Source organism: Melozone crissalis, unplaced genomic scaffold (genome assembly GCF_028551555.1).
Source record: "Melozone crissalis strain CALT ecotype California unplaced genomic scaffold, PUWL_Pcris_2 ptg000002l_1, whole genome shotgun sequence".
NCBI classification, from domain to species: domain Eukaryota; kingdom Metazoa; phylum Chordata; class Aves; order Passeriformes; family Passerellidae; genus Melozone; species Melozone crissalis.
Window position 1 is genome coordinate 7,809,700 of NW_026535780.1, and position 14,874 is coordinate 7,824,573.

The 14,874-nt window shown below is 41.8% G+C and overlaps 1 protein-coding gene across 2 annotated transcripts in view; it reads left to right on the forward strand.

The window, feature by feature from the left end:
* The window catches only part of KCNQ3 (potassium voltage-gated channel subfamily Q member 3), a 189,631-nt gene that overhangs the window by 149,488 nt on the left and 25,269 nt on the right, over positions 1–14,874 (forward strand). For both annotated transcript variants that reach the window (XM_054269560.1, XM_054269569.1), the window contains exons 2-5: positions 7,807–7,897; positions 9,644–9,770; positions 11,454–11,626; positions 13,634–13,789. In XM_054269560.1, coding sequence (XP_054125535.1) covers positions 7,807–7,897; positions 9,644–9,770; positions 11,454–11,626; positions 13,634–13,789 — 547 coding nt within the window. The remainder of the gene's footprint in view (positions 1–7,806; positions 7,898–9,643; positions 9,771–11,453; positions 11,627–13,633; positions 13,790–14,874) is intronic.

Sequence of the window (14,874 nt, forward strand, 5' to 3'; positions counted from 1 at the left end):
CATTGGGTTGGAATCATTGGTATTTTTGAAAGTATGGGGTTTGCAATGTATGGTCAAAAACAGAAAAAACCCAACTATCAGTACTCCCAAATGGGTTGAAGTCTTGCATGAAGAGCAAAGATTCTCTTTTCAATTCATTGTAAGAATCTGTCTGACCCCAAATTATTATTATTATTATTAATATAATAATAATAATAATAATAATAATAATAATAATTTCCTACCTAGTAACTCTATATTGGAGACTACAGAGGCTTTTTCTGGACACTACTGCTTCCATATTAGAAATTCACTTTCAGCTGTGCCAGCTTTGGAGGACCTAATATATTTGATGTGTGTACCTGCAAGAAAAGGCAGTTTGTTCAGGTGGAAGAAAGGGTGGGTGGGCTCTTTGGGTTTTTCTGTTTGTTTTCTCTGTCTGCTACAGTCTTCTGATATTTACTGATTTCAAATGGGAAGGTAGAAAATATCATAACACTGTGTTCAATCAAGGCAGACGTCACAACTGTGTGTTCAGAAGTTACTCTCATTTGCATTATTTTTTTGAGATTTGTAAAACTTTATTCAGAGGGTATAATCCATTTTTCTCCTTTCTAAAGAAACAATGAAAGGTTTGTGGGGGAGATTAGTGAGAAATCCTAAATCTTGTGTACCCCTGAGATTTTGTCATGTTTGGAAGTAGACTCCTAGATCTTTTGTCCCTCTGGACACAGCAGTCTTGGGTGACATTTGAAAAGTTACCTTCCTAGAAATTTTTCTCCAGATGTTTAAGCATTGATATAGATGATTGCTAGTCTAACCTTAGGCTCTTTCTATAATCTAAATTCACTTCTTTACAGAGTTTGCAGTAGTCTGTGCACTTAACTACTCAATTACAGGATGGCCTTCAAAGGTCCAGCACTTTTATTTTGCAAAATTTAGAAGAAACCAATCTTAAGGTTTACCTTCAAGTGGCTCCACACCAAATTTTTAATATCTTTTGGACAGTGCCCTGTCAGAACTCATTTGATTTGTGGTTTTTGCAGCTGGGGCTGCTGGGTGATGTGGTTTGGCTCTGTGCTGTCCCTGCTCTGCTGCACTGATGGATCACCTTGTTCCTAGTCTGTGTGTCTCAACTCAATTAGCAGCTTGCTGCCAGCCAGAGATAAGCCCATGGATAGGCATTCTGGGCATGGCAGATAAAAGTCCCCAACAATAGTTCAGTCTGATATCCTTCACTTGATATAAAAATAGAAATTAAAACCACTAATGAAGCAATTCAGGGTATTTAGTTGCAAGTCAGAAGCTTTTGCATCCTTATTCAAGCTGCAGGGGATAGGACACATGCAACCCCTTGGTAGCTAATGCTGTCATTGCCTCTACTTTGCTTCTGCCATCTCTCCCCCACTCATGTGAGAGGATGCCTTGGTCTCTCATGTGCCAGGAATTTTGGAGCACTTTTGACACTTTTTCCATAGGGAAATAGGATCTTGGTATATAACTCTTGTCTTCTAAGCTGAGGAAAAACAGGCAGGGAAATGTAATGCTCTGGGCTGTTTTCCAGGCTCATACCAGCAAACCTGGGAAATGTGTCAGGCCATTCTTCTGACAGAAAATGCAGATTGATGGTATCTGTGCTATCTGACACTGCTGACACAAAATGTCATGCCAGACCCCTTGAGAAAGATGGCAATGGTGGTGAACAGGGCTCAGAAGAAACAAGTTTTTAGGACTGGGCCTGAAAAAAAGCAAGACAAGGGAGCTTTAACCTGGTTTGGGTTGTACATGGAGGAGAGGAAAGAGGAACCATCTGATATAAAAGCTGTTCTTTTGTACCCTAAATGCCCTGCTGTGAAGCACAGCTTTCCCCTCCCAGGTCTTGATTTTAAAAGCTTTCCAGACTCATGGACACAGCAGTGGAGCCCATTCAAGAGGCATTCCTGCCAAAGAGAGTTCAAGTCATCAAAAACCTGGCATGAATAAGGGTTTGGGCTTTTCTGCCTCAGCTTCCTGCTGTGCCAGGGACAATGTCTGTCACTTTGTCACCAATGGACAAGTGTCATTCTGGGCTACCACCTCAGCACCTGCCAGGTCAGCTTGTATGCCAGTTAGACCAGGGCTCTTTTGGGGACCTTTCCTTACTTCCTAGAGTTTCCCTCAGCAACATGTGAAGGGCTTTTTTCTGCCTCTGCTATCAGCAGAGCAAGAATGCAATCCAGCTTACTGAGCAAGGCATTTCTGCCCTGTCCTTGCTGTACAATGGCAGTGGGACAGGGATTTCTGCATGGAGCTGTGGGTGTGCACTCTTAGAAATCTGTGGATGCAAGGAAAGAGGAGCCTTAGAACATCCCTTCTGCAGGACTGGTTGCTTTTCTCTTCCAGGACCTCCACTAAGTTTCTCAGTGCTTTTCCAGGCATCTCCAGCCCTTTTGTAGCCTCACAAAATGTTTGGATTTTTCCTGTCGCCCTCATCTCAGTACTGATCTCTGGCCTATTGCTTGGAAGTGCAGAGATTCAAGAATTTAAATATTAAACAGTGAGTATTCCAGAGTCTGTGGAAATCAGGCATGCATTCCCTTCTCTCTGAAGAGCTGTTCTCAAATATTTGGTAATGTCATTTTTTTTAGTGTTAAAAACCCTGACTCAAGTTTCTCATTAGCAACCATAAAGCGATCAGTGCAAGATACTGCAGATGTTCTGTGAAAAATGAAGTTCTGAAGAAGAGAAAAAGATGATGGGTAGGAATATAGAGCAACTGAGAGAAATGTGAGAAAAGATGCATTTTAAATCCTTATGGGTAAAAGCCAATAGCTGAAGAAAATAAGGTTTTTCCAATATGAAATTTGGGAAACTGTGTGGGAATCATGGTTTAGAACCATATTGCTTTGGATACCCTAAACCAAAAATTTAGCAGAACACTGTCAGATTTTCCTTACATATCACAGTCTTAGAGAATTCCATTAGCATTTACCAGGTGGCAGAGCATAATGAAACCAGTGCACAAGCTTTAAGGGAAGAAAATAAAATACCAAATGAAGTAAAGCCGAAAAATCTGAGATTCATAAGAATATTTGGAGACAGAAGAGTCCCAATGTCTTGCAAGAACCGGTATTGAAGATGAGAGAGCAAAAAGAAATCTGTGCACTGTTGGACTGGGGTGATTTTTTACTAGTAACTGTTCAGTTAGAGGCTGGAGGCTTTCTTACCCAATGCCTGGGTTATAATTTTGTAACCAGGATCCCTGACCACATGTAGATGTGATACCTAAATTTGCAGCAAGGGATTTCAGACAAACCAGAAATGCTGTGGCTGGCTGGCTAATTTCTGTAGCAAAAATACATAAGCGTTATGAAGAGGTGGTGTTTATAATTATATCCAAACCAAGGGTAAACATAAGGGGTGGCATTCAGCTGGTTTGCACTGTAAACCTCTCCACAGGAGCTCATCACCAGTCTGTCCTTACAGTTAAAGGGAAGAAATATCTTCTCCAAGTGCTCCTGACCAGCTTGAGATATTTGGTTTAAATCAACCTGAGCTGTACACTAGAAGCACACATTCCTCTCTCTTAACTAAACCTCACTGAGGCTTAACATTTTGTCCCACAGAACAAAAATTTGTCAAAATTATACCAAATACAAATGTAGTTTGGCCTGCCTATGGCAGATCCATTGCTAAAAACAATTTCATAGGGAAGCTGTTTTGGAATAGATCACAGACAAATTACTACAGGATTGCTTCTACCATTTTGAAGGAAGGGATGGTGAACAGAAATGTGATGAGCAGATGTAGATATAAAACACATAAAGGTTCTCAGCTAGATCTGTGTTCTATTGGCTTTCAAATGAAAACAGATATAGATGAAAAACTGAAAGAATGGGGAATAGCAAAATAAGTAAAAATTTACCAAACAAAACAGTTCTGTGATGTTCATGCAAGAAACATTAGATTCATGATCATGCATAGTTGTAAATTACTTCTTCTTTTCTGGGAAAGAATTTTTTTTTAATACTCTTTTTAACACAACAAAATAGTGCAGATCAGTTAGAAAATAGGACTATTAAATATGTAATTTCTAAAACTAAGAAAATATATTGACCTGAATAATATGTTATTTGTGACAGTAACAAAAAAGCACTGCCATTTGGTGGTCTGGAAATTATGCATACAGCAAATTAAAGAGATTTTTAAGGCATAATGCTTCAAATAGGACCCATATAATATGCTGTGAAAAATTATGTAAAATAATGGCAAGGATGATTCTAAAAAAGCTGAAGAGCACAGTCAGATCCTCATTTGGCATAGGTGATATACATTCTTGAAGTCTGGACTGCCACCTGCTGAAACACAGTTTAATAGGAAGCTTTGACTTTATAGGATTGAGTTTTCATTTTAAAACTTGATTTTTCACCCTATTTCTTTCTTCCAACCCTTAGTGCTCTATATCCCATGAATCATTATAACTGTGAGTAAATCTCACATTTTCTCCCCTTCTGTCCCTTGATTCCCCAGGTCAGTGGCAGTCTTCCTCCTGCTCATCCTCTGTGATTTCAGCAGTTTCTTACCCTGTGATTGTCCTGTTACAATTTTAGACCCAGACTCAACCGCTCAGCCCACACTGCTGCCTCTACAAAATGAAATTAGGCAGTGCAGACTCAGGCATTGTCCTGTTGCCAATTCTCTTTATGTTTGCATGGCCACCACATGGGCATAGGTGTGCCCAAAATAGGGGCAGTAGCAGCAAGGGGAAGATGAACCTTTTTATCACTGCTGAGCAAGGGGGACTGATGAAAGAAGGGTGGAATCTTAGTGACATCTTCCATAGAAAGAGGACACAGGAAGACTTGCAGGCTTCAAAACCATCAAGATCCAGACCAGAAGAGGCTGAACTGCACAGCATCAGTGCAGATTAAAGTTGATGGCATGCTCTGAGTTGCAGTGATAATTATTGCAGAGGCTGAGGAGGACTGCTGAGATGTGAGCTCATTAACTTGTGGGTGTTTGCAGCTGGTGTTTACCCTTCAGCAGTGGTGCAGCAGGAGGAAAGCAGACCCTTCCAAGATGGGTTATGGGCACTACCATGGGCTTTTCATCCCTTCTTACCCCAAGTCCTGCAGGAAGGAGCCCGGGGTGAGGCTCTGAGGGCTCCGTGGGTTTGGGGCCTGCAGCTCCCCCTCAGCAATGGTGCCTCTGAGGGGCTTCATGCCCTTCTTGAAATGGGGGGTTCAGGCCACAATCTCTTCTCAGATTTGCCCTCAAGATTACTCACAACGACTTGTGGTCTTCTTGCAATCCTCTCACCCTACTTTTAGTGGGTGTTTTGTCCTGCATGGCCTCTTGTCCTCACGGGTGGGCTCTCACTGGAGCTGGGACTTGCCGTGTGCTTGGTGCCACACAGAGGAACTGAACAGGCAGCACCCCCAACAGCACTGAGCAGCTGTCCCTTGGTGTCAACATCTGGGATTTTTATTGTCCAAACTCTTTTACCACTGTAAGACCCCTTTCCTTGTATCAAATACATAGCTGCGACCACCTGAGCATCTTCGAACTGCTTTGAGCCTGTTCCAAGACGAGGGAGCTGCAGCCCCTCGCTCTGTGGAGCACCGGTACCCTCTAGTGGTAAAATTGCAGGCATTTTTATGCAAAAAAAGATGATTTCACTACTAAGTTATCTTCTGTCTTCCTTTTGGACAAAACTCTGTACATCATCTTTAATTGACAGCGATGTTTTTTTTTAATGACATTGTAATTTCATGCCTTTAGTTTAAGTACCTATGATGTAATGCAATGATGTAATTTCCTTGGACTGCTCTCAGTGTGTTTCACCTTTCATTAAATCACTAAAATTATACTTGTGAACTGATGGGTGACCGAATTTTCACATGGTATAAAGAAGTGGCTGTAGTGGAAAGTACCAAGCAGCAGCTGCTCAAGGCTTTAAATGGGGTGTTGGTGATGCTACCACTCTAAAGGCTGTAGTGTGGCAGAGTATAGGTGGCTTATAGTTAATCAAAGAGATCATGTTGCCTTTGTTTAGTTTTCTCTTGTTTGCTCTTGGAGGTTCTGGACAGCTGGATCATGGGTCTTGGGAAGCTAAGGAGACACTGGTTTTATAACTGCATTGAGGGGACAACAAGATATTGTGTGACAAAACTCAAGGGCATGGAAGGAGCACTACAAAATTGCTACGTGAACTGCCAAATGTCTTGAGAAGCAGTAGTGTGGTTATAGGTAGATGCAAAAGACATATTTTGGTCTGTTTCCTACCAACTACATAACCCATGCTCTAGAGCAGGGCTGAGGAGTAGAAAAAGGTGAAACTCGCCAGAGAAATCCAAAATTATTTAGCATGAGCAAACACATTTACCTCTGTTCTAACCTTGCTCAAAATGGCTGATCTGAAATTTTCCTGGCATAAGAACAGTGAATTTCAGAGAAGCCACTGAAAAGTAATCCTTCAGGGTTTGCTATGAAGTGTTTCACTGTTGTCTTTTCCTTGCATGTAGGGTGCTAGTGGACTCTGCTTGGAGGAAATTTCCCCAAAAACCATCAGGAGCTATCTGGAGCTCACCTCTGTCCTTTCACTCCAGCTGCAAATAATTTACACATTCTCAGAATACCCCTCTTTAGCCCTAGGTTTTCTCAGACATGAAGGAAATGAAAACCCAAGGTTTTCATGTTGCTGAGCTGAGTCCCTTGTCACTGCCTCCTCTGCAGGCTCTGTCTCTGCTCATTTCACCCAGTGAAACAAAGTGGAGTTTTTCTCAGCAAGAGATGAAATCACACTACAGGAACCAGATTGAAATTCAAAGCAGGTAGTACACATAAACACAGCTTGATTCTTCACAAGCTTTTTTCCCTGGGGGATTTCAGTACCTAATGCCTATCATTTCTTTGATGTACCCTAGTTATGAAAGCAGAGCATCCAGAGCTTTTACAAAGACATCTTTCTAATTTATTCATTAAACTCAAAATATTTCTATGGCCACCTGCCCCTCTGTTCCTGTGGATCAAGTTTTGGAAACACATTAAAATGCCCATGATTTGGGTACATGAAGTACCAGAATATGAGTTTGCCCCTTTGCTTCACTTCTATAAAAGATTTTGAATAGCTTGAACCTGGGAATAATTTTGCAAAGCAGATCAATTAGACTGAATTGGATTTGCCAGCAGTGGGAGTTAAATTTTTAGTCAAATCTCTGTGTTCTGGAGCCTCACAGGCAGAAAATAACACAGGGGCAATGATTTATCATATACTTTGTTTACTGGAGAGCAGAAATTTATCCTCTCTTGTTACTCTTTCAAACCTTTTTGTCTTTTCATCTGCATAGAAATGAGGGCAAAAAAGAGAAGAAAAAAGAAAAAGAAATGAAATGCAGTTTTCAAGGGAGGATTTGTTCCAGTGCTGCCTTGTAGTGAAACATTTACTCTTTCCCAGGCCTCAGGGTGTGCCAGAGAGATCCATTGGCAGTAACTGCAGTGCCATTCTGGGCAGCACACAGCTTGGAATGGACCTCCTGAGCAACACAATCCTCTGCATATCATGCAAGCCCTTCCCAAAATGTACTATCACCCATCTCATTCCTGAAGAATGTGGGTTGATTAAAGCATGTCTGTCCCAGCAACATTCTGACTCTGGATTTTGCTATGACTGCCAATTCCCCCTGCTCCAACCTGGTTGAAAACTTCTGATCTTCATCAGAACCTACTTCATTCTCACCAACAGGGAGCAGCCATCCCGTGGAGATCTCTACTCATGATTTTATAGGCAATATCTCCAGTGCAAATAGAGAAGGGATTAAAAATGCTGCACTTTTTATTTCATTTCAGGTTTCTGATTGTCTTGGGGTGTTTGATCTTAGCAGTCCTGACAACTTTCAAGGAGTATGAAACAGTTTCTGGAGACTGGCTCCTCTTGCTGGTAAGTGAACTGTGGCTGCTGCATCACCCTGGTAATGTCCTGGATGAAATCAGCCCCATCAGCAGGGATGGAAACTTGCTCCCAGCTGTGCATGCAGTGAGGCTTCTGCTCCTGCTCCTGGAGCAGTGACTGTGCACTTACATATTGGAGAGTTCCCAGTCCATTGTCAACACCAACTGAGTAAAAAGTAAGTGAGGTTCCTGAACAAAAAGAAAATGACAGCAAAGACCCTATCCTGAGGCTTTTCAACAATGGCTTTTCAGCATTTGTCTGACAGTCCTTCCATCAGATTATCAGGAAATTTCCTATTGCCCATGCCAGACCTAAGCACACTTGAAAAATATTTTTTGGAGGAATCTTTCAACACTTTTGATTCATTCTATAGTATTCTATTAATCCTAGTATTTCTTTCAAGGGAGGTCATCAGAGTTGGATTCATGTTTTTGTCCAATAGCAGCATAACTGAAATTGCTGCAGGCAGTGCCTTTGAGAGAAAATATATTCACAGCAAACACATTCCAGATTGCTTGTTCTATAAATGCTGAAGTTCATGCTCAAGACTTTATTTCAGCAAGGCTTCCCATTTAGCAGAAGAATTAAAAAATAGAAAAAACCCTCCCTAAATATAAAATTACAAATTCAACATTTTATGAAAATGACCCTAAAAATGAACTTTCTTTGCTCCCATAGCTATCATAAAATACAGGGCACAATGTCTCACTTACCCTGGCCTTGTTTAAAGTATCCCTAGGGAAACTGCACACTAAAATTAGTTCCAGGATCTCAAATTCCATTTCCCCTTGTACCTCCAGAGACATATAGATTCAAGCAAGAGCTAAATGCCAAAAGGAATGAAAGGTGAATTCCTCTTGCATGTTCTTTGTCAAAAAGTGCCTGTATGAAAACACCTTCATCCCTCAGGGAATGGGACACTTGCTTTTGGTCTCTGTTACCCTGCTTAGGCCCATCTTTCACATTTGAAAAAGCCTGAGGTTACCTATCTTTCCTTCTTCTGTGCTTGTTTTTACATGGCTCTCAGCAGCTTTTAGAAGCTGTGGGCAATGAGCATGAGGAAAAGTCTCCTTTTCCTTCTTGCCAGCAATTCACAGAGAGGAAGAGTAACCATGTGCCCCAGGCTGCCCTTGGCACCCCGCCCTGCTGAGCACCTCAGAGAAGCTCTTTGCTCCCCATTCCCTTCCCATGCTTAGAAAGAGTCTGGAGCAAGATGGAAAATCCCATTCTTTCATCCACCAGGAATTTAAGGGAACAACATATGCCTTAAATGTGTCTTACATATGTCTTTATCACTGCTTTAAAGTTATGACCATGTGAGTATCCTGTGTCCTGCCCTGTCTGGACAGATGTGGCTGCATGAGCTGCTGGTGGCTGGCCCTGGGGGTGGGCACAGAGTGCCCTGGAGACTCTGCAGTCACCCCTCACATACATCTCCTCATTTTGTGTGGAGCAAGAAGTCTTTCTGTGAAGTGATTCTCCTTCCAGAGTGAGCACTTCACTTTTACCCAACAGCAGGGGCAAATCCTTCCTGCATGGTACTTAGCAGGCTGGAAAACTGTGTCCCCTCTTTGCCTTGCCTCTGCCATCAATCTCGATTCTCCTCCACTTTTTTCCTCTCTCTTACACATATCCTAACACTTGCACCTCATCTGTTTCTTTCAACTGTATCCTTGTGTTCAAAATTACTGCAAAACTTGTGAGACTAACAATGTTGTTTGTGTCTCGATACAGGAAACTTTTGCCATTTTCATCTTTGGAGCAGAGTTTGCCTTAAGAATCTGGGCTGCTGGCTGTTGTTGTCGCTACAAAGGATGGAGGGGGAGACTCAAATTTGCCAGGAAGCCTTTGTGCATGCTGGGTAGGCACCTACTCTCTACTACTGTTTGCCTCATTAAGGTCCCTTTTCCTTTTAAGCCAGTTTGGGGGATATCAAAAAACTGGTGATTGGCAGTGCAAAGAGCACCAAAATCAGATCTGCCCTTTATGCCAGGACTTCTGTCCTGCTTGGAGCAATTATTTCAAGTACCCAGAAATAACTTGTAGTTAAGAGACACTTGGCTACCTAGTAAATGAGAAAAAAAATGAATCCTTCTACTCTTTAAATACGTTTTTCTTGTCCTGAGCCCCATTTCACTTTTCTTAAACTCATCCTCACGAAGACTCTCTGCCTTCAGTTTCAAACCTGACTCTATACCATCTTCCCCAGCTCCCTTTCATATTTGTGTTTTGTTTTACAATTGTATTGTTGTCTGTATTTACAAACAAGTATCTTTGTGATTTCACCCATGTTGTCTTTCAAGCTTGGAAGGCACTGCCTATAATTATCCACACAATTACTCATTATTCATGTTTGAATACCCTCCTGCAACTACTCATTATATCCACAAACCAACCAGCCAACATTCAGGAGCTCAGTCTGCCCTGAACACTGGTCATCCCCATTCATTCACTGATTTTAGGATACCCTCACTTGTTTCAACTCTCTTCAGGCCAAGCACTGGGTTTTTTTCTTTATTTGTATGGCACATAACATTCTGAGCCATGGTGCTGCATGAATACAAGCCTCTCCTTTTGTTCATCTCATGGATCTAAATGGTAGGCAAAATTGTGACAAATTTTCTTTGTGCATCTGTGCTATCCTCAATTTAGTGATGCTCCTTTGGGTGCTACTGTTGTACAAATACTTATATTTTTGTAGGTTTGGGAAGGCAGCAGATGTGAAAAAGTGGGATTGATCCTGTCTCATTCCTTCTCAGTAACAGTGTCATCTCACTCCTGAGTATGAATCTTCATTGATATGTGGGTAAAAACCAGAAGATATCCTGGATTTATTAAAATCATCTCTCATTTGCCACTGGTACAAGTTTGTTTTGAGAATGATTGGAAGTGAATAAATCTGAAATCCACTTTTTTGGCTGGAAATAGAATATAAAGACAATAATCAAAGACTGAGTGCCCAGAGCATGTTTGAAGCTGTTTGGTACCACTTCCTTCTTGTATGTGTATATAGGATCAAAAAGCAGAGGGAAACAAAAAAAAGAAAGAAAACAAAAATAATTTATTCACATTTCAAACCTCTTTAGTTATCAGCAAATTGCTCCTGTGAGCATTTTCAAAAAAAATAGTAGTACTGATTGCAAGATTTGAGTGGGAAAACTCAGCCAGAAGAATAAAATGGTAATGGTACCATCAAACCTGAATTTCTCATCTGCTGACCTGTTCACTGTGGTGTTCCAGTGGCACAGATGAAGCTAAAGCTGATTTTCTGTCAGCATTAGGACACTGTTCCGTGCATCCCTAAGTGAGCTCAGTGTCTCAGGTCCAGTGCATTGATCTGTAAATAGATCCCAAAGCTTTCCAGGGGGTTCTGTGCCTGATACTGATGTGTGGCAGCTGCAGATATCTGATTAATTGGCAGGAGAAGGCATTTGCAGGCAGCTCTGAAACTCGCCTAGGGAAATTTGCAGCACAGCCAGATGGGATTAAGAAGCAGGTGATGGGGCCACTTTTGTTGGCAGACTTTGTCCTTTTTGCCTTGCAGATATCTTTGTGCTGATTGCTTCAGTGCCAGTGGTTGCTGTTGGGAACCAGGGCAATGTTCTGGCAACATCTCTCAGAAGCCTCCGCTTCCTTCAGATCCTCCGGATGCTGCGCATGGACCGGCGCGGCGGCACCTGGAAACTTTTGGGATCAGCCATTTGTGCACACAGCAAAGTGAGTGAGGAGCTTGCAGGGCTCAGATGGGGCTTGGGGGGAAGATTAAAAGGAGAGGGGGTGCACAAGTACAGCAGTGCCTTGGGGTTATGTTTAGCAGTTCAAAATGCAGTTTTGTTCTTTCAGCTTTATTCCCTTTTCCATTCTCTGAACCATTTTGCCCTTTGTTTTACCTGTCTGTGCTCAATAGTGATGCTGGGAAATGAGACCATGTTCATTCCCACATGTTACAATAATTTTGCCTTTACTGTGAATGGAAAGCAGGGACATCCCTTTTGTAGTGAAGGATGCTGAAATCCTTGACAAAAAAAGCCTGGGAAGTTGCAACATGTTTGTAGTGGTGTCTCAGACTTGTCTGATCAACAGATGGAGTAGGTCTCTGAAGGGATGGAAAGAGGCTGAGTAGCCTGAGAAATGTGCACAGAAATGTGGTTTCCAAGGGGGCTACTGGTAAAATTTTTCTTTGGAAGCTTAGGTCAGACAATACAGAGATGGACACAGTGGGAACCCAGACAGGCAAAAATTCCTGAAGTCATCTTTGCTTGGCCTAACTTGATGCTGTAGTCAGACACACCATCTTGCACCAGACAGGTACTTGTGTTCGTGCATTTTCACAAAACATTATTACAAGTCAAAAACTATCTGCTTAAAATCTCTGTTTAAAATATCTGCTATCTCATCCTCTAGATGAGATTTCTCATCTGCACAAGATGTAGAAAAATGACATGTACTCCACTACATACTGCTTTTTCTTACCCATGAATGACATTCCTGACATCTTAGGGGGTTTTGAAAGCTAAAATGCCAACTGGCATAGCATATTTAGACTTTACTTCTGTGCACAGACTAATGGGGATGCCCACCATGCTTCATTTCTTATGAACTTCTGCTTCTTCCTCATATAAACTTTCTACAAGACAGGTGGCAGATAAACACTTGTGTCAAAAATGTTTCTCAGGAAACAGATCGTGGAAGAAATCTGTGTAACAAAAACATTGTTTATAAATTGTTAAAGGCTTAATGATGTGGGATTTCGTTCAAGTATTCCTTGTTTGGTTTTTCACCATGCACTTTTAGACCTCCGCTGGCTGAGGGACATTAGAGGGTGTTGTGAGAACTTTGATTTAGTGGAGACCATGACGAAACAGTTTTGCTAGCAATTTCCTGTTGTGACTGCACACCAGAAATTAGCTAAGAAAGTTTTTCACTTATTTCATAATTCAATTATAAAGTTATCAGCTACAACTTTTTTCTAATTTTTTTTTGTCTCAATACAGTGAATTGAATTGGATGAATGGCTAATATGAATTATAAAAATGAATTGGAATACTGATTTTTTTTGACCTCTGAAGACCTTAAAAAATGTTTCTCCCTTGTTTCATATATTCTGGCATTCTGGGATTTTAACTTGGGTGGCTGCATGCCCTACCTCTGTGGGGCACTCCACTTTAATCATTCTCTCTAAAACAGAAAGTTAGGGGTTTGTTTGCACACTGAATATTTTCAAGGTCTGTTCTTATTGCATAAATTCATTATGAAAACATCATTCATGATGGGATCAGCATTGATATGGCTGAAGAGATGGAAATGCATCCTGCAGCCTTGGCTCTCTGGAGGTAGGGAGAGGGCAGAGCTGTTGGTTTGTTTGCCAAGACCGACCAGGCCCAGGGGCAGCAGGAAAGGAAAAAGCCAAGGTCAGGGTCAGGGCCCTGCATCCCCCTGTGCCATGGGTGCAGCTCAGCCCTTAGCCCAGCTTAAGGCAGAGCCACAGCTGCAGATTCCTCCAGGCTGCTCCTAAGGAAGGTTCTGTGTGAGGGCCAATTCTTGTAAATCTCTGCATTATTTCCCACTAAGTGCTGAGCTGGGCTGGTCGTGGATGTGACCACAGCCAGCAGTGACAGCTCTGCTGCTACCCTCTGTGCTTCTCTCTCCTCCTGATGTTTACTCTGCTACTGTGGATATTGAGGCTCTTTTCAGCCCCTCTCTGTTCATCTGTTTCTTTTGCAGGAGCTCATCACTGCTTGGTACATTGGGTTCCTGACGCTCATCTTATCCTCATTTCTTGTTTATCTGGTTGAAAAAGATGTTCCTGAAAAAGATGCTAATGGGGTGGAGATGAAAGAGGAGTTTGAAACCTATGCAGATGCGCTGTGGTGGGGGCTGGTAAGTGACTCCAAAATTACCTTATACACTTCTTTAAAACTTCATGTCCAAGAAGAGATAAAGTTTTAGGGATTACAGTACAAGTGCTGCTGTATCTGGGTGAAAGGCACATTACACAGGAACATTATCAAAGTAGGGGTGCCTCTACAACCAATTGACAGAACCTACAACCCTGCTGATTTTCAGGTTGATTTTCAGAAAATGGCCCTTAGGTGCTTAATTTCCTTCAGAAATCAACCTGTGTTCCTGGTGCCTGGGAAATCTCTTTTAGAGGAGCATCTCTTTAGGTGTAACTGCACTATGGGAGACTGAGCTCTCATGCCAGCAGTGTCCTGCAGTGAGAGCTGTGTTCCTCAGAAAATGGCAGAGCCAGAGGTGCCCAGTGGATGGGTCTGTTGGGTTGTCAAAGAGCACCAAACATTTGGGCAGTTGAGGAAGACATGCATAGCAGGTTTAGTTCTTATGGAGGCAGTGACTGAAGATATCTCTGGGTTCAGATGGAGGAAGTAAAAAAATATTTCTGGAAAGGTTAACATAACAATTCTCATGTCTTACATGCATTCCTCAAAGATCAGGGAGTGCCATTAGTGGTAAAATGCTGAACAAGAGGGACTTTTGATACATCTGTTCTTGTCTCTTCTGATTTAGAGAGGAGTATTGGTTTGCACCACTTATTCAATCAGATATTCCTGCCATTCCAGAATTCATGTTGCTTTGTTACTGATAGTTGAGGAAGTCTATGTCATGCTGTGACTTAAATTCAGCAGCATATTTTTTATTCAATGTAGTTCACTCGTAAATATAAAATACTCCCCTTCCCCCATTATTAGTCAAAAGATACCAAGTGTTGCCTAGAACACCTGGATGTTTCCATGTCCTTTTATATCCAGGACATTTAGATGGAGTCTCAGTGGTGAGAAAATGTGCACAGCTGGAAATTAACAATTGTGCCAGAAAGGAGAATGTTTTTACAAAGACATCTTTGTTTTAAAAACACCAGGACTTCAGGTAGAGCTAGTTCTGACAGGTTATTAAGGGTCTGCAAGCTGTTAAAAGTGGCAAATCCCATTCCTGACTGTGTACTG